The sequence below is a fragment of the Hemiscyllium ocellatum genome, chromosome 3 (genome assembly GCF_020745735.1).
Source record: "Hemiscyllium ocellatum isolate sHemOce1 chromosome 3, sHemOce1.pat.X.cur, whole genome shotgun sequence".
Taxonomy (NCBI): Eukaryota; Metazoa; Chordata; class Chondrichthyes; order Orectolobiformes; family Hemiscylliidae; genus Hemiscyllium; species Hemiscyllium ocellatum.
The window spans coordinates 108191947-108211892 of NC_083403.1; the positions used below are offsets into that span (position 1 = coordinate 108191947).

Sequence of the window (19946 nt, forward strand, 5' to 3'; positions counted from 1 at the left end):
CATTTTATTCCATAATCTTCTTTGCCTATAAGGCATTTAGGACATTGCAAGTGGAAACCATCTGATGGATTTGTGGTCAAAGTTGTTTTTCTGTATGAATGCTTTCATGGGGACAGATTATATGACACAGTCTAACTGCTTGCAGCATTTTATAACAACATGGCCAGACCCAACCTTGCCAAAATGAGGGATTGATGGAACCTCAGTATGTACTTGGTGTCTGTGCCCTGAGAGTCCATGTACATCTTGATGCAGCAGCACACAAGATGACCAACAGAATGACAGTGATATTGGGTATGGTTTTTCTCTTTAATCCACAGGTCTGTACAATTTGCCCCTGCAAAACATTTTGACATAAAGATAAATAAGAAAGTGGCTTGAGTGATCACCACAGCAGAAACAGTAATGGGGTAATGGGCCAGACTACTGCCACATACAACAACACCAAGAACATTTTGCACCTGATAAAGTTCGCATTCAAAATGGAGATGAAGTATTGCTTCCACATGCCCAGTTGTTTTTTTAGTTTTACCATAACTACTTGCTGTATCTAGTCTTTAGCTCATGTCTTGGCTCCTCCAAGACATTTCCCCAGCACTTTCAGGTAGTCTGACCTGACAGTGAAGGGCAAACAGATTTAAACAACCCAGTTCCCAAATAACATGCCGTGATTTACCTTTGCTCCACAGGCCTATTTGAACTGTTTGCTGATGCTGAGTCTGCATAGCAACAGCAATCCAAACAGAAGTGACAGTTCATGTACAGGAATGCTTTGACCCAATGCCATCCTTACCTGGGATTTCCAGTCCTCTTAAGCCTGCATCCTGTCTGATGAGCAAAGCTTTCATGTAGTAGATGAAAGACAGGTCAGCTGTGTCTTACCGCAGATAGGATAAGGAAGCTTTCTGAAATTCACCACATTCTCTACATTCCCAAATCCATTTTAGAGAGCACACCCATCACGTAGGCCTGCTCCTTGTTAAGGCTGATGGAGTATCCACCATCGCAATCATTACTTGTAGGAGCAGAGGTGCACTATTCCATCCTTCTGTGGAAACAGCACATCTGCTTTGACCTTAAGATAATGTGGTTGAAACACATTGTATAATAGCTTTAAAACTACACGTTAAAAGGAAGTAATCTTCATACCATTTTAAACATGTTGCTACCTACCAGACAAGACAAATTGGTAGGCTGAAGAAACCATACTTTTTTAAAAGATATGTTCATGGGATCTGGTCATTGTCAACCACACCAGCATTCACTGTCCGTCCCTAAATATTGGACCAATTAAGTTTCTTGCCCTTGTTGGTTTCCTCATCACCTGACAGTACATGTAGGAAAGCACTGATTCATCAGCTGAGTGGAAGATGAGTGGGTGCAGAAGGTGATAATCAGCAGGTTCCTTTGCTTACATTTGACATGGTGCCATGAGACTACATGGGGCTCAATTTCAATATTGAGGACTCTCAGGACTATTGCTCCCTCCAGTATGCTGTCATACCTGGTGGGTCTGTTCTGATGATGGGAGAGGACATAACCAGGGTTAGTGATGGTGATGTCTGGGACATTGTTCATGAGGTATAATTTCATAAGTATGTTCTGCCCAAGTGACAGTGGAAGGTTCATGAAAGGAGCATGGTTTGGGCTGCTCTCTGTTAGAGCAGTCTTTTGAGATTAGATTACATTGGCCTCACCACACAAGTTGCAGCATATAGTCAGCTTGCAAAATCCTTTGTCTGATAGTCTCTGCTTGCAGCTTTTTCTATTGACAGCACTGCACTGCCAGCTTTACCACACATACAGCAATGGCAAATTTTGGATTGCATAGAGTACAACTAGGTAGTGCCAGTTTCCTCTGACAATGAAGCTGGAGGAAGGAGGGTGGTTGGGTTGTCGGCTTACCATCCACTTTCAGAGCTCGACAACTACCATGACTTTGTCACATGAGTCTAACTTCTGATGGGGTCCTTGACCCTTGTGGATTTCCCAATTATGTCAATGTACCTATTGAGAAAGATAGACGTTTCCAACTCAGAAACATATGGTAGTGGTATGATTTGGGAATGCAGAAATGCAGTCACAACCCAGATCTGTGGTGATGGTAGGATAAAAGCTCACGGGATCCAGGGTAACTTGACAAGATTAATCCAAAATTTACTTTGTGATAGGAGATAGAAGATGGGGGTAGAAGGCTGTGTGTCTGGAACCTGGTGTGCAGTGGTGTACCACAGGGATTTGTGCTGGATTCCTTATTGTTTGTGACATTCATAAGTGATGTAGATGAGAACGGTGAGGGGGGGTGGTGGAGAATGAGAAATAAGTTTGTGTCATTTGCAAAGATTGGCCATGTGGTTGACAGTGAGGAGGAAGGTGTTAGGTTACAGGAGGATATAAATCGATTGGTCAGATGGGCAGATCAGTGCCAGCTGAAATTTAGCCATAATAAATGGGGTGATGCACTTTGAAGAAAGGAACAAGATAAGGACGGATTCAATAAGTATACCAAGAAGCCCACAGGAGTGGAGGGATCTTGAGATACTTGTCCACAGATCCCTGAAGAAAGTTGACAGGTTAATAGGGTAGTTAAGAAGGCATACAAAACACTTGCTTTTATCAGTTGCGGCATAGATAATAGCAGTAGGCAGATCATGTTGGAGCAGTAGAGAACTTTTGGCCAGGGCATAACAGAGTACTGTGTGCACACCTAGTCACCACGCTATATGAAAGGTGCAAAAGCACTGCAGAGAGTACAAAAGGAGAAACAACAGGATGTTGCATGAGATGGAGAACTTCAGCTATGAAGACAAGTTAGATGAGCTTGGGTTGTTTTCTTTTGAAGTAGAGAAGGTGGAGGGGAGACCTGATAAGAGGTATATAAAATTAAGAGGGGCACGAACATGGTGAATAGAAAGCAGTTGTTCCCCTTAGTCAATGGGCCAAATAACAAGGGGCATAATTCTAAACTGAAACACAAGAGGTTTAAGAGGAGAGTTGAGAAAAAAACCTTTTCACCCAATGGGTGGTAGAGGTTTGGAATGCAGTGCCAGGGAGGGTAGTTGAGGCAGGAAGTCTCAACCTTTAAAAGTATTTGGATGAGTAGTGTCATAACATTCACAGCTATGAACCTAGAGCAGAAAAGTGGGATGAGTTTAGGTATGTGCATACTGGACCAAAGAGCTTCTTCTGAACTGATTTCACCATTCTATGAGGAATTTCAAACAAGGTGTGACATTCTTGAAATTTACATCCAAGGATCTAGTGCTGGGAAGTGCTAAAGACAATCTATAACTTCAATCCACAGAATTCCAAAAGGATTCTCCTAACAAAGAATTTGACTGTGGTTGGGCTTAACATTCAGAATTTATCACTGTTTTGGTGTAATGTGATTTTGCAGTTGAGTTCAATTTCAATTCTGTCTCATTGTGCTTTTCCAATAACGGTGGCACATATTTCAGCTCAACAGTTAACATAGTTTAGTATGCATATTTGTCTGTCCCTAAATGAAACTTGCAGCATTGGGAATTGAAATATGATAGATGATAAAATGGAGCCAGATACGGCAATTCACTCAATCTTATTTCTCTACCATAATCACTTCAATAAATCAAACATATATCTATCACACAAATATCATGTGTTTCAACACAGCCATTGGTAATCAGTCTGATTTTATCAAAACATCAGCTAAAAGTACAAACTAATACTAACAAAATCAGTCTACATTTACAGCATACTAGCAAAAATTAAGCCATACATGGGCCTGATTTTAAAACAATAATTGTACCCTAGAGTTTGAAAATTTGTGTAAGTTAGGTTATGCCTATGAACAATACTGCATCAAATAATAAATGGTACATCACAACATATTTCTTCCTACAATCATATTCAGTTATTTTTATTTAGTCCTACAAATCTTCAAATGTGTTTGTCTTAAATACTCTTCCTTATTCCCTCCATCTTCATTGCTAGAAATTGAGCTTACAAGACACAATCAAATAGACTCGGTCTATTCCAGGTGTTCAAAGTTGAGGTATGTTTCTTAACAAAGGTAGGTATATATAGTTAAGATCTAATGGTGAACACACATTCTGCTATTCCTCCATTTTGCAAAACATGGAGTGTGCTGAGAGATGGCTGCATTGTTAGAAGCATCATCATTCAGATGACACTTTAAACCATGAGCCTTTTAGATCTTTCAGATGAACTGAAACGCTCACATGGTATGATTTAAAGAGCACAATTCTCTCTATGTCCCAGCCAAAATTTAACCCTCAACCAGCATCTCAGACAGATTTTGGGTAATTTATTTTACTGCTGTTGTGGAAGCTTCCTGTCCACAAACTAACTGCAACATTTCTACACTTCAATGATGTGCTCACTTCAAAAGTAATTCATTGATCGTGAAGTGCTTTTGGGAAATAGTAGAATTAGAATAGGTGCTACATAAATGCATGTCTTTCCTTTCATAATTATGCATTCCTTAAGTATTAGTTATGATTTTTAGAATACAGGTAACATTTTCTACTTATAGTACACATACTCACACACATATACAAACATATAAATATACACAAAGTCTTAGAGAGCAATGCAAGTAATCAGTATATACAACTTGAAGCTACAGGGTCAGCACTGTAAACAAGTTACTAGTCACAGATTGCAGAAAGGTTCATCACCTCAGAAACTAGTCATTAATCATGATTTTTACTTGTTTTACCCGTTACTTTCCAATTTGAGTAGTGAAGTATGACATACCTGGTAAGGGCAGGGAATATGGTATTCACGACAGCGTTCCTGAATCCATGTCGTCTCCCATACAGTACGAAATGCTTGTTCATAAAAGTAACATCCAATTACCACAAGGAGCGGCACAAGGTAGAGAACACTGAATACACCAATACGGATCATGAACTTCACCAACTTGTCCTGGTTCTCTTTTTCTAGTGGGATTTCAATCCTTACACGATTCAGAGATATTATACCTGCCAGTAGCAAAGAAACACCTACCACCACGTAGAGACAGAGAGGAGCTAAAACAAAATATCGCAGTGCATCAATATCATACAGTCCAACAAAGCAAACACCACTGATGTTGTCTCCTTCAATTTTGTTCATGGCAAGGAGAGTGATCGTGAGAGTTCCTGGGATCCCCCAAGCACTTGCATGGAACAGCAGTGCTTTCTTCTCTATGGCTTCACTGCCCCACTTGGGAACAGCAGCCAAAAACCACGTGATAGTCAGGATCACCCACCAGACACTGCCTGCCATTGTGAAGAAGTAAAGTATCATAAATAGCATAGTACATGCCTTATTGTGGGAACCTTGTGTCACTGTAGATGCTTTATAAACTGAAGGATCATTTCTGTTGCATGCAACTGTGTCTTCTAGAAGAAACCCAATAAAAAACACCAAGGATACCATCATGTAACAGACTGCATAAAATATGATTGGCCGTTCTGGATAGCGGAATCGCTTCACATCAATAAGGAATGTGAGAAAGGTGAAGAGTGTAGCAGACAAGCAAACGATGGAGATCACGCCGATGAAGTACCTTGCAAAAGAAAGTTCTTCACGTCTGAAGTACATGTTAGGACAGGGTGGTGAACAATCTGTGACCCCTAGGAAGGAATAGCCAAGTTCAGGATCAATTTTCAATTCCCGTGGGCACCAAAAACCATAGTCTCTCTGCACTGCCATTGGGGCCTCCTCTGTGGGATCACCACCTGAAATAGAGTCAGTCTGGCGTGGATAGGCTTCATCACAGTCTGGAAATCTGGGGGATGGAAAAAGTGAATTAGAAAATCAGTTGCTATTACTCAAGTTTTCTATATATAGATATCTAATTCTCTTTATTGCACTGATCCTGACTTAAAACATTCTGTTTGGAGAATTATGAATACAGTTAGCAATAACATTTACGCTTATAAGTGCTACTGGCAACTAGAAAGAACTGAAATGGAGAATTTAAGTTGCCAAGGCAAGAAGTCTGAAAACTGCATGACACTAGATTCCAGTGTTATTACAGTATCTATATGACGACCAATTAACAGCTTTCACACCCAAGGTAGGAGAAGGAGCCACATGTTCCTTTCTGAAACTACTGCAAAATTTATCTAAAATACAACTCCATCATTAATGACTGTTGTTAAGTATTGTCTAATGGCCTATGTATAATACATAACCTATTAAAGAAAGAATAGCATGCTTGGGAGGAACAGTCCTCTACCTACAAGGTGCAAGTCAGGAATGTTGTTGAGTGTTCTCCATTTGCCTGAATATATACACTCCAAAAATGCTCAAGTAACTTGACACATGGAGTGGCACAATGGCTCAGTGGTTACCACTGCTGCCTCACAGGGACCTGGGTTCGACTCCAGCTTATGCGACTGTGTGGAGTTTGCTTGTTTTCTCCATGTCTGCATGGCTTTCCTTTGGGTGCTCCAGTTTACTCCCACAATCCGAAGATGTGCAGGTTAGGTGGATTAGTCATGCTAAATTGCCCATAGTGTGCAGACTGGGTGCACTAGCTAAGGAAAATGCAGGGTTACAGGGACAGGGCAGGAGTGTGGGTCTTGGCGGAATGCTCTTCAGAGAGTCAGTGTGGACTCAATGTACTGAGTAGCCTAATTCCATACTGTAGGAATTCTATGATTCTATAATACTAGGTAAAGGGAGCCTGTTTAGTTAGTTTAGCATACACCATATTAAAAGTTTATTCCCTTCACTAAAATATTGCACAATGAATGCACAATCTACAAGATTCATTATAACAGTTCAACTGAGTTCCTTTGAAAACCTTAAATGTATTTAATGATAATGCATTCATAATTTTCTGGGCTACAGAATGCCAAAGATTAGACAAATTGGTTACTGGATTATATATTTTTTGCACAATAAGAATCATTAAAGCTCAAAGGCAATTCCGTTTCTGTGAAGAGCGTTGTGGAGTACCAAGGATATGAAGGACAAAACCTAAATTCAAGTGATTTTATCTCTGTTTTTAAAAAAATTGCAAGAAATTCACACAGGACTCCTGAATGGAAAGATTAGAACACTAACCCTTCACCAAAAGACATTGGTGATTCTTTGTCAGAACAGTACTTTGAGATGACAGTGACTTTGGCATTTACTTGCAATGTTCTCAACTTGCTCAAATCCAGGGATAACTTTCTTAAATCTTTTACTAAATACCAAAAGTGCAGAAGGCTGGAACATGAAACGTGAGTTTGCAGCCAGCTCAGAGTGGTTACAAGAAACTTAAGTAAGTTTGAGCAGTTTCAAATTAGTTAATACCAGATGCAGAGTGGATGCTGCAGCAGCTGGATGCTCCACAGAGCTATTTATTATCTGCAGAAATTGGCAGTCAGATCACTGGAAGAAATTCTGGCGTTCTAACTGGAATGCTGTTTTGGTATGGACTTAATGTTGGAAATTAGGGCCCCCATTAAAACTGTATGTTTTTTGCAGCCCACAGACAGTATTTCATGTATAACATGAAAACTCATTTAATTGTTTTAATAGTAATTAGCCTTCACCAGCAAAACTATAATTTTTATCAGGTTCCACACTACTACAAGAGCAATGTTTTTGAAAATAAAGTTTTGTTCTTAGAGGAATGAAAACCGACTTTCAAATGGAAGTTGGCAAGGAAACGACGAGAATCCAGTGTCATGAGTAGTCCTCCCATAGTCACTCACCAAAAGGAATCATACATTGACTGATACAGTACAAATTATCTGCCTCTGGAAGAGGGTATATCAAGTGCTCAGGGACAGCAAGGAGTCCTCCTCAGGTAGTCCTTGCATGCAGTGTTCCTCATCAGGTGACCCTCAGATGAAGATGAACCAAAAGAAGAGGTAGACCCAGAGAAGAGTTCTCTAACACTATGGCTAACGCACCAGGATACTGCCTTCACTTTAATGAGAGCAACGCATTCCACATCAACAGCCTGTTTGTTCTCTGGTATCAGTAAACCATCCTCATTTGCCACAGTTAGATACTTTTCTTTATCAAATTAATTAATGCATATCTAAATTACTTACAAATTGTCAACTGCCTATCTTCAGTAACTGTGATCACAAATACCCCAAAATCAACAAGAAAGAAAGAAGAAAAAGCTTGCATAACTCGAGAATACCCGAGTGCTTTAAAAATCAATGATTAAAGGAAACATCTGTCAAAATGCTGTGCAATCTAAATATCATCAGAAAACGTTACATAGGCTAAGTGGCAGCTGTTAATCCTTCTGCTTTATAATTGCTAATCAAAGACAATGTATGTACATTTTCACCATTACTGCAATAGACTCTTCACCCAATGGTGGCAGCAACTTAGGTGCTTGACTTAGCATTCCTTCCCACTAGAGAACACAAGCACTATGCTGCTGGAAGGAAGGTCTCAGTATATATGCTTCCAGGCTGAAGACAATTAACATTTAAGATCATGTGACAATTCAAATAAATAAGCTTCAACCAGCACAATAGAGAAGGATTTTTTTTTGTATTCAGCAGGATGAAAGAGATTCATTATAAAAACAAGACTGTTGCTAAGACAGCTTAAAGAATGGTGTAAGCTTGATATAAGCAGAAAATGCTTTAAATGCCCACAGGTCATATAGTGTCTGGAAGAGAAAGGAAGGCGAACATTTTTGGGCGAGATTTTTTATTCAGTCACAATAACATTACCTATTTCTCTGACCTGGTGGGTATCACCAGCATTTTCTGAAATGTTTGCCTTGCCACCTTGGTGGCTCAGATGGGTTAGCTTGCTTTCTTACTTTATACACTCCATCTCCTCTGGCCACATGACTCCAAACATCTCCATCAGCTTATTGCACTCCAGATATGCTCGCTGACAGAGTTTACGACATGGCAGTGTAATACGTCCATACTCTGTGCAAACAGGGGCATACATTGCACATAGGAACGGCTGTAGATCCCTGGAACATTCCAAGTTTACAAGAGGATGGAATGGCTGTAAGAGAAATAAGTATGGTTATGTAGTCCTGTTACAAAATAAATGTAAGCAAATTCAAGAAAATTGAAACTAAATCCATATCATATTCATTACAATATAGCTCATAAGAGCAACAGTACATGACATAATTCAATTCTAAATCTTTAACTAGTCAAATATTTTATTCCAAAGATCAGTTAGGCATAATCCACCCCAATATTCCAAACTTACAACAAATCATAATCGTTAAATTTAACAAACAAAACCACTGGATGATGAGCAGATGTAGCGCTTGGAAAATAATTATCTAACAAGGATAGCTGGCTATAATAATTCTACTTTATTCTTTCCCAGCCAAGTCTAATTCAGGAATTGCCATCACTTCCAGGGAAAGTGCAACATTTTGTTTAAGCTTATAAACATTGCTAGGTAAGTTTCATTTTCTCTAATACAATTCTAGAAATGAAACTTCTTTCTTTGAAAAGTATCTGGAATTGTTCAGAGGAAAGACAGAAACCAAAAAGAGAAAGTAGATGATAGTGACCAGCTCTATAAATATTAGAACATAAGAGTTACCCAGCCATGCCATGCTGCAGGAGTGGCTACATTTTGTGGATGCATTTCTAAAGAATCTGGGATTACATAAACTGGAAACACATTATTGTAGTACATACAGCCACCCAGACAAAACAGAAATACTTAAGGGAAAAAGCCACTCCAAAAACAGAAGCCTAAAATTTAAGTTCACACTCCAGTGCAGCACTGAAGGAATGGTGTCTTGCTGAAGGCAGCACAAACAGCAGTGAGATGGAAAATTAGAATCTGATTTAGTGATTTGATTGATGCTTTGTCGAGAATTGTTTGAACCCACCTGCCGTAACCTGGAAAGCCAGACATTTGCCCAAGTACGGGTCAGGATTACACTGAAGTAAGAATGGCAGCTGTTAAGTAAAAACAGAAGTCATAACAAAAGGCTGCAGGCGCCAGCAAAGGCAAGGAGGAATAGCTGACTTTTGTAATTGTCACCATGGATGTCATTTGTAACTTTGAGAAGAAATGTTTCTATACCATGGAGATTAGAAAGTTAAATTTTAAGACATCTTTTATAAAGATGTAATTTGGGAAAGATAGGCAACGGAACTTTTAAGGAATTTAGAATGGAAAGGTTAAAAGGTGGGGTAATAAGTTTTGATAGTTTATCCTAATACCTCATGGGGCAATGGTTCTCAAATTTTGACTGATAATACCTTTATGCACCATGAGATGATTTACTAGATTAAAGATGCTGTTCAAATCCAAATTGTTTTTGTTGTAGCTGTGAGTCTCAAAATACAAGGATCTTTAATAGCATTTGATTTAAAATCTTCATCTAATTTCCACTAAAAGCTGTAACAAAGATGTGCCATTACTTAAAAGATCTAAAGGAAAGGAACCAAATAAGTCTTTTATCGTCTAATTATATACCACATTCAGTAGCTTAGGATACTAGGAGATTAAACTTTATTTCTAAGGCTTAGATTTTAACACATCACAAAGGCGACAGCTGTTTAAAAAAAATCTTCAATTAGATCCAAATAATTGTCAATCATCAGGTAACTGGCAATGCCTCTACCAAGCACAGACCACTTGACAACCAATCAGTATTCTCTTCTCATGCAGTGTGAAATGTTATTTTCCCCATACATTGGTATTTCTTATAAATTTTACGAAGTGCAAGATGAAATGCTTCAACAAAATGCATCTTTTATACCATCATACATTGGGGAGGTTGTGAGGCAGATGTTAAGAATGCAAAAAAAGGAATACAAAAACAGATTGCTGTGGAGAGAAATCAGAGTTAACATTTCGGGCCCAGAGACTCTTCCTCAGCATCTTCTCCAGGATACAGACCTCAGCAATGAGTTTGACAAGGTTCCATATGGTAGACTGGCTAGTAAGGTCAATTCATGTGAGATCCAGGGGGAGCTAGCCAATTGGATACAAATTGGATCAAAGGTAGAAAACAGGTGATGGTTGTAGAGTATTGTTTTTTGGACTGGAGACCTGGGACCAGCAGTATGCTCCAGGAATCGGTGCTGGGTCCATTGCTTTTCTTCATTTACATAAATGATTTGGATGTGAAAAAAGGCAGTATCGTTAGTAAGTTTGCAAATTACACCAAAATAGGTGATGGAGTGGACAGTGAGGATTATCTCAGAGTATACCAGGACCTTGATCAGAAGGGCCTATCGGCTAAGGAGTGGTAGATGGAGCTTAATTTAGCTAAACATGAGGTTTTTCATTTTGGCAAGGAAAACAAAGAATAAAGAAAATTTACAGCCCAGGTACAGGCCCTTCGGCCCTCCAAGCCTGAGCCGATCCAAATGTACTGTCTAAACCTGTCGGTCAATTCCTAAGCATCTGTACCTACGGCAGGACTTATACAGCTAACTCCTGGAGAGTCCTGCTGAACAAAGAGACCTAGGGGTGCTGCTGCATAGTTCCTTGAATGTGGAGTTGGAGGTAGATAGTGTGCTGAAGGCAGCATTTAGCACGCTTGGCTTCATTGGCCAGAACATTTGAGCTTAGGACTTGGGATATCATGTTGCAGCTGTACAGGACACTGGTGAAGAATACTGTGTACAATTCTGATTTGGAGATGCCGGTGTTGGACTGGGGTGTACAAAGTTAAAAATCACACAACACCAGGTTATAGTCCAACAGGTTTAATTGGAAGCACACTAGCTTTCGGAGCATTGCTCCTTCATCAGGTGGTAGTGATGAAGAAGTGACGCTCTGAAAGCTAGTGTGCTTCCAATTAAACCTGTTGGGACTATAACCTGGTGTTGTGTGATTTTTAACTATGTACAACTCTGATTGTCCTCCTATCAGAAAGACGCTGTTAAACTTGAGAGGGTGCAGAAAAGACTTACAAGGGTTGACCTTGTAGAGGTTTATAAAATGAGAGGCATGGATAGGGTAAATAGACAAGGTCTTTTTCCTGGGTAGGTGAGTCCAAAACTAGAGGGCATGGGTTTCAGGTGAGAGAGGATATATTAAAAAAGGACCTGAGGGGCAACTTTTTCATGCAGGGGTTGGTGCATGTACGGAACGAGCTGCTAAAGAAAGTGGTAGAGGCATGTACAGTTACAACATTTAAAAGCATCTGAATGGATATGGGCCAAATGCAGGCAAATGGGCCTAGTTCAGTTTAGAATACCCGGTCAACATGGATAATTTGGACCGAAGTGTCTGTTTCCATATGACTCTATGATGCAACTGACTGCATTCCACCTTACAATTTACTAAGATGTAAAATAAGAGGAGTAATAACACCCTTTACATGTATACCCCGCATCAGAATGGCCTTAGAGTACTTTGCTTCTTCCTGGAAAGCAGGCCTGAACTATTGCCATCCTCTTCTGCCTGACTGACTTTGTACTCACTTTGAAAAACTTCTCCTTTCACTCCTCTCACTTTCTTCAGATCAGAGGTAGGACTATAGGTATCCACATGGGCCCCAGTTATGCCTCTTTGTGAGGTACATGAAACATTCATGTACCCATCCGTTTTGGCTCCTTCACAACAACTCCTTCTCCAGTACATCAATGACATAATCGGTGCTGCTTCCGTTTCTCATTCAGAATTGGAAAAGTTGATTAATTTTGCTTCCGAATTTCACAGGGCAAAAGACACCAGATAATTATGAGATGTTTTGACAAACCTCAAAACTCTACATATACTAGATGAAATACAGGGAACTCTTTCAGTTTGATTTCTGAACAAGATGATGACTTAATTCTTGAACTACCAAAAAAACTCTACAAATATGCTTATCTGTAAGAGACCCTTTTAGAAGGATTAAGCAAAATATTAATCATTTTTGACAACTGCAATGTACTGAAAACCCTGCAACGTACTGAAAACCCTGTTCAAAGGATAAAATTACAATCAGCTTAATAAGTTATTGTGTCCATGACATCGTTCAACCCCATGGTATTAAATAATCACCAAACCACAGCAGCTGTGGCACAGATTGAACAAGTAGGTAAACCTCAGCCTTGCAAAATGTTTTCAAGTGATGAAACACATCCTCCTGACCCAAACATTCCACAATCAGACTCCCTTTCTCTACAAATGCATGTCATTCCTTGTACAGTACTATGAACACTATCACTCCTCCATTAATGCCATGGAGTACCCCACCCCCAACTACTTTAATTAGACACAGAAAGCAGCCCAGTACAGAGGTCAGGGAAGTCCTCCTGGAAGTGGGGAGGGAGCAATAGCCTTGAACAAATCATTTCAATTTCACAAGATTTTCCTGGTCTTCCAGAATCGCATTCTCTTTATCATCAAATGAAACAGGAGACAAAGGAAACTTCGTTATGCATTCATTCATTAAGCTTACACCATCTATTAAATTAATAATCAGAAAAAGTTACTAGTAACTTATACCTTCCGTCCCACAGCAAATGTTTACAGATATAAAAATGGATCCCCTGTGAGAATATTCACAGCTGATTTTCGATCACTAAAGAAATTCAAGGATAAGGGGGAGGGAGCATGGGAGAGCTGGCAGGGGTTTGATGAGAGTTGAAGTAAAGCATCCATGATTGTATTGAATGGCAGAGTAAACTTGAAGGATCACATGGTCCACTTGTACTCCTACTCTTATATTTTAGGTTACCATTGATATATAAGATAAAACAGGGGATGAGAAATGAGGAGAAAGAGACAGTATAAGGCACTAGAATGGAAATAAGCTCTTCAGTCCGTCAAATCCACTCTGCTTTTCAATAAGATCATAACTGATCTGATAATCTTCAACTCCATTTTCCTGTCATAGAGTCATACCTTTGCCTTCTAATCCTCAATTTACTTACTAATTAAATCTACCTTAGCCTTGGATGTACTTAATAACGCAGCATCAACACCCCTCATTGCTAAAGTACTCCACAGATTCACAATTCTCATCTCTGTCTTAAATGGGTGATGCCTCACCTTGAGATGATTTTCTCTGGTCTTAGACTCTCCCACAAGGGGAAATAATCTTTCTGCATGTCAAGTCCCCTAAGAATCTTGTATATTTCAATAATGTCACGTCTCATTCTTCTAAATTCCAATAAGATCAGGCCTAACCTTGTCAACCTCTATCTAACAAGGAGTCCCTCTATACCAGCCTAGTGAACCTTCTCTGGGTTGTCCCCCATGCCAATATATCTTTCCCCCGATAAGGACCAAAAACTGTTCCCATTACTCTGGCTGTGAAATGACTAGTGCCTTGTAGCAAAACCTTCCTACGTTTATACTTCAATCCCTTGAAGTAAAGGCCAATATTTTATTTTCCTTTCCTATTGCCCAGTGAACTTGGATGCTAGCTTTTTGTGATTCATGAACATTCTGTTCTGCAGCTTTCTGCAGTTTTTCTCCATTTAAATCATATTCAGATCCACTATGCCCCTTGTTAAAGGGCATAACTTCGTAGTTCCCCACATGTTGCCATCCTGAAAATGACCCCTTCTCTCCCAACTCTATGAGTTATCTAATCCTCAATCCATGCTAATATACTACCTCCAACACCATGTGCTCCTGTTTTGTTAAGTAGCTTTATGTCTGAAGCCTTATCAAATGCCTTCTGAAAATCCAAATATATTACATTCATTAATTCCCAGATACCTACCCAGATTGTTAAGACCTCTAAGAATTCATGTGAATTTGTCAGGCATGATTTCTTCTTCATGAAACCATGCTGACACTGCTTTGATCATATTATGCATTTCTATATCCTCTATTATACTCTTTATAATAGACTAACAGTTTCCTAATTACATGCATTCAGCTAACTGGCCTAATTATCCTTTTCTTTCTCCATCCCTTTCTAAATAAATGTGTTACATTGGTAGTTCTCAATCCTCTGGACCTTTTCCAGAATGCAAGGGTTCCTGGAAAATTACCATCCACTAGCTCTGTAGTTACTTCCTTAAATCCTAGGATGCCACCCATCATGTCTAGGAGATTTAGCAGTCCTTAGCACCCATTAGTTTCCCTGCCACTTTTTAATGTAGTGATAATTATTGCATTTATATCCTTTCTTCCTTTTTCCCCTTGAATATTTTGTAACTTTGGAATAATATTAATGTCTTCTACTGTGAAAAGAACAAATTTAAATTGATCCTGGTAATTTCACAATTGAAATAAGCACACTTGACTTTTCGTTCTACAGCTGCATACAAAACCTTTATCAATACATTTGCTATGATTACAGGAGAGTTACAGTCAGCATTGTGGAATGTACTGTGTACTGAAGAAACAATATAGGGTAGCTATGATTGAAGATGAAAAGGCTTTTTAGTAAAGTCATACCATTAATGATAGTTGAATCCTCGTATTGATGATAATGAGTGCTGGACAGAATTACAGTAGAGTTTTTTTTTTTACTAAAGCTCACTACTTTAAACCCTTGGAGGCAGTTTCCATTTTAGGCCTTGAACTGCCTAGATTAGGCTTAGCAGCAACACTTGTAGATAATCTATTACAAAATCTTCATTTGTGTACTACTACTCCATAGGATTCTCCTGCTTTTTCCCTTTGTTCCACTATGCAATTCGACAGGATTTCCTTCCTTATCTTCAAGACTGCTTAGAGTAACAGAACAACTAATATTTCATTTGTATAATCTTGGATTCCAGGGTGATTACCACTACTTTTGAATTACATTTAATAATTCCATCCATTTATAAGTAGGCCCAAATGCGTGGCTGTGATAATTGTTTTCACTTATTGCAAGGATTATAGGACTTCCTGGGATTGAGGGATCAATTTATTGCATAATTCTGTCCAATTTCTGAGAAAAATACACAGATTAAAGGGTAAAGACTGAGTTTTCGTCTGTTTTATGCGTTTTTTAATATCTTAGTTAGATGTAATGACTATCACCATCAAAAACTGATGTTACTGTGTCTAGAACTTTGACCCTCCCATTGTACCATGTTTCTGGCAGTATACTGACAGAATATTTAAGAAACTTATGAATCCACTCAGAGGTATCGGCTCAAAGTGGGAGCAGGGGTGTTAAAAAAGATGTATACAAGGCAAGTGTTTTTTTTAAATACAGAGAATGATAAGTGCTGGAACACATTGCCAGGAGACATAATAGAAGTGGATGCAAAAATAACATTTAAAAGGCATTTAGGCATACACAAACAGGCAAGGAATGGAGGGAGACAGACTGTGTGCAAGCAGACGGGATTAGGTTAGAATGGCATCATGGTCAGAATAGCTATGATGTGTTAAAGGGTCTGTTCCTGTGCTGTACTGTCTTTTTTTAATTACAATCCAGAATTAAGAGTCTAATAATGATGATGAAACTGTTGCTGATTGTTGGAAAAACACACCTGGTTCACCAATGTCCTTTTGGGAAGGAAACCACCATTTTTACTTGGTCTGGCCTTCACGTGACATCAGAAACTATACATTGGGCAATTAGGGTTGGAGATTAATGCTGGCTTAGCCAGCATTACCCATTTCTCATGAATTAATTAATAAAAAACAACTTTAATGAGTACAAGCCCAACAATCTTGCATCATATGAAAATCACTCCATACCAAGGATCAATCTAGTAAAATTTCCCTAAACCATCACCAATGCCAGCATATTTCCGAATTGATACCTTGCATAATTTAAACAAATTTCCCTACTGTTAAGACTCCATTCCCTTTGAAATAAAAGGCCAATATTCCAATGAGCTCCCTTATTGCCTGCTGAATTTATGAGCTAGCTTTCTGTAACTAATGCAAGAGGACACCAAAATCGCTCTATGCTGTAGCGTTTTGCAGGCTTTCTCTATTTAAATAATATTCATCTCTTCTATTCTTCCTACCAAAGTGCACAATCTCACATTTTTCCATATAATATTCCATTTGCCAAATTGTTACCACTCTCTTAACTTCTCTATATCCCTTTGAAGACTCCTTCAGTTCTTGCCTTCCCACCTATTTTTGGCAATAACACATTTCCTTCCCTCATTTAAGTAACTAATGTATAAATGAAAATAATTGTGGGCCTGTGACACTCCATTAGTTGAAGACTGCCATCCTGAGAATGAACCTCCCACCTTATGTCAACTCTGTCCTTTATTATTTGACCTATCCATTCTAATGTTGATTAAGTAGCCTTCTAGAAATCCAAATATATTACGTCTACTACTTCCTCTTTATCCATCTTGCTTGTTACCCCCTCAAAGAATTCTAATACATTGGTCAGACGTCTGAGCATAAGAGCGCATTGTAACACAACCAAACCCTTTGCTATAACTATGAAATAACCAAAAATCAAATAAAATAATAATGGCATTCACAAAATCCAGAAAAACATGAAAGTACATAAGTGGAAACACTGTTCAGCTGATCACTTCCAGAACTTGAGAATTCTGAAACAATTTTTGAAAAACCTGTTATCTTCTCTCAAATATTTGCACATCATCTACCTTTTCAAACTCATTTATAACTTTCCAAATAACAGTTAACTTTAAGGTTTCCATTTGTCTTCTGTATCTACTAGAGCCAGCTGCACAAACTTTTTGTATAGAGATCGTGGCTATCTCTAAATATATTTTCAAGGTTCAATTCCTGTACTTGTTGAAAATTCTTAAATCTTCCCTTGTCCAGAGTAAATAATCTCTGAATCTTCAATCCCTTTTCCTAACTCAGATGCTTTAAGACTATAGTTTCTGCACAAGACAAAACTCAAATCCTTTTTTCTGTACATGGCTTCAGCTCAAAGGTACACTTCCACAACTTGACCAGCTTGCACATTATACTGAAACAATATTTATATTGATAAACAAGGAGTTTTAAATTAGTTTACTTAAGAACAGTTATGCCTGCAGAAAAGCCAGAAAACTTTGGAGCTGTTTTCTCTGAAGTAAAAGAAAGCTAAGAGGTTGACTTGTTAGATATGTTTAAAGACTTCATACATTTCACACAATGAGAATGTTTCAATATAAAACAAAGTCAATAGGGAATTCAGGAAAAACTTTACCGAGCAAGTGACAAAAGTGTGGAATTTGCCATTGTCCCCTTGAATGGACTGCTACTTGGGTTTTAAAACAGGTCGCTAAGGAAAGATTAGACATGTTAACTTTGATCCTCCAGAATTCCTTATATTCTTAAATCCCCATGGATTGAAGCTAGCAAACCTAACCCTGCAATTCAAAGAAGGATGGTGAGAGAAGGCAGGGAACTATAGATTAGTTACTCTCTCAGTGGTTGTGCAACTGTTAGAACCTATTACTAGTGCATTTGGCAAATTTTATGATTAAGGAGAGAAAACAGGGATTTAAGGAAGGGAAATTATTTGTGATAATCCCAGTCCAGACCAGACCACCAAATTTATTGTTACAATCCCAGATAGGATCTCCAAATTATGTCATGGTCCCAGATGTGACCGCTAACATTATGATCCCAGATGAGACCTGCAAATGACGTGATCATCTGGCTGCAGCGCAGTAAATTTTAGAGTAGGCAAAAAAATTGGATCCAGGGAAATTATGAAGTGTACAAAGCTGCAAGATCCACAGTTTTGAACAAACAATATTTCAATATTCAGGTTAGAACACTAATATAATCTATAAAATATTTTCAAATCATTTTCTAACATCCAGGATTAATGAGTGGTATACAAGGTTACTGTATTTGGATTTTCAGAACATTTTCAATAAGGCACCACACAAGAAATTACCACACAAAATTGGTGTTCATTAGGTTGGTGATAATACATCAGCATGAATTGAGGATTGGTGGATGGACAGAAAGTAGAAATAAATATGCCTTTTCTAGGGTTGCTGCAACAAGTGAGATAATGCAAAAATTGATGCTAGACCTCAACTATTTGTAATGTATATCGATGAGCTAGATATGGCTCCGCAGAGAATATATCCAGAATTTCTGATAATGCAGTCAGATGGGGAATTAAACAGAACATAAAGAGCTATAAAAGCTTACATTTAAGAAATTAGCATTGGTAATGCAAAATGTGGGAAAGGTGGAAGTTAACTTTGGAAGGAAAAGTAGAAAAACAGAGTAACTTTTTAGAAGGTGAGAAACTGCGAAATGTGAACTTACAAAATTGTGCATCCTTGGTTCATTAATCACAATTAATCACAAAATGAACAGCAAGTTAATAAGAAAGCAAGTTATTACTGATTACAAAGTAGCATTACTACAGAACTATAGGTCTGATGCCAGGATTGAAGGGGAGATGGTTACATTGCCTGAGTCAGAAGGAGGTTTAAACCAGGATGTAACCCACCTAGAATTACTCCAGAGGTAAGAAACTGCTGTGATACCACAGACTTGTGAATATCTCCCCAAGAGATACTGTTAGAATGAACCAGGAAATTGATTTTTGCAATGTCTATCATAACCCGTAAACAATAATCTGATTCTGACCAGATAGTTTTAATTTACTGATAATAATCTGGAGATGAATATTGGCTCAAAGACACAGAGAAGTCATAGAGATGTACAGCATGGAAAAAGACTCTACGGTCCAACCTGTCCGTGCCGACCAGATATCCCAACCCAATCTAGTCCACCTGCCAGCACCCGATATCCCTCCAAACCCTTCCTATTCATATACCCATCCAAATGCCTCTTAAATGTTGCAATTGTACCAGCCTCCACCACTTCCTCTGGTAGCTCATTCCATACACGTACCACCCTCTGAGTGAAAAGGTTGCCCCTTAGGTCTCTTTTATACCTTCCCCACTCACCCTAAACCTATGGCCCTCTAGTTCTGGATTCCCCAACTCCAAGGAAAAGACTTTGTCTATTTACCCTATCCATGCCCCTCATGATTTTATAAATCTCTATAAGGTCACCCCTCAGCCTCCGATGCTCCAGGGAAAACAGCCCCAGCCAGTTCAGCCTCTCCCTATAGCTCAAAACCTCCAACACTGGCAACATCCTTGTAAATCTTTTCTGAACCCTTCCAAGTTTCACAACAT

General features: G+C 38.7%; 1 protein-coding gene across 1 annotated transcript in view; it reads right to left on the minus strand.

The window, feature by feature from the left end:
* LOC132807273 (frizzled-3) overlaps nt 1–19946 on the minus strand; it is a 93108-nt gene that overhangs the window by 15643 nt on the left and 57519 nt on the right. The window contains exons 4-5 of the mRNA XM_060821544.1: nt 8780–8976; nt 4759–5776 (exon numbers count right to left, since the gene is read on the minus strand). Of these exons, the coding sequence (XP_060677527.1) occupies nt 4759–5776; nt 8780–8976 (1215 nt within the window). The remainder of the gene's footprint in view (nt 1–4758; nt 5777–8779; nt 8977–19946) is intronic.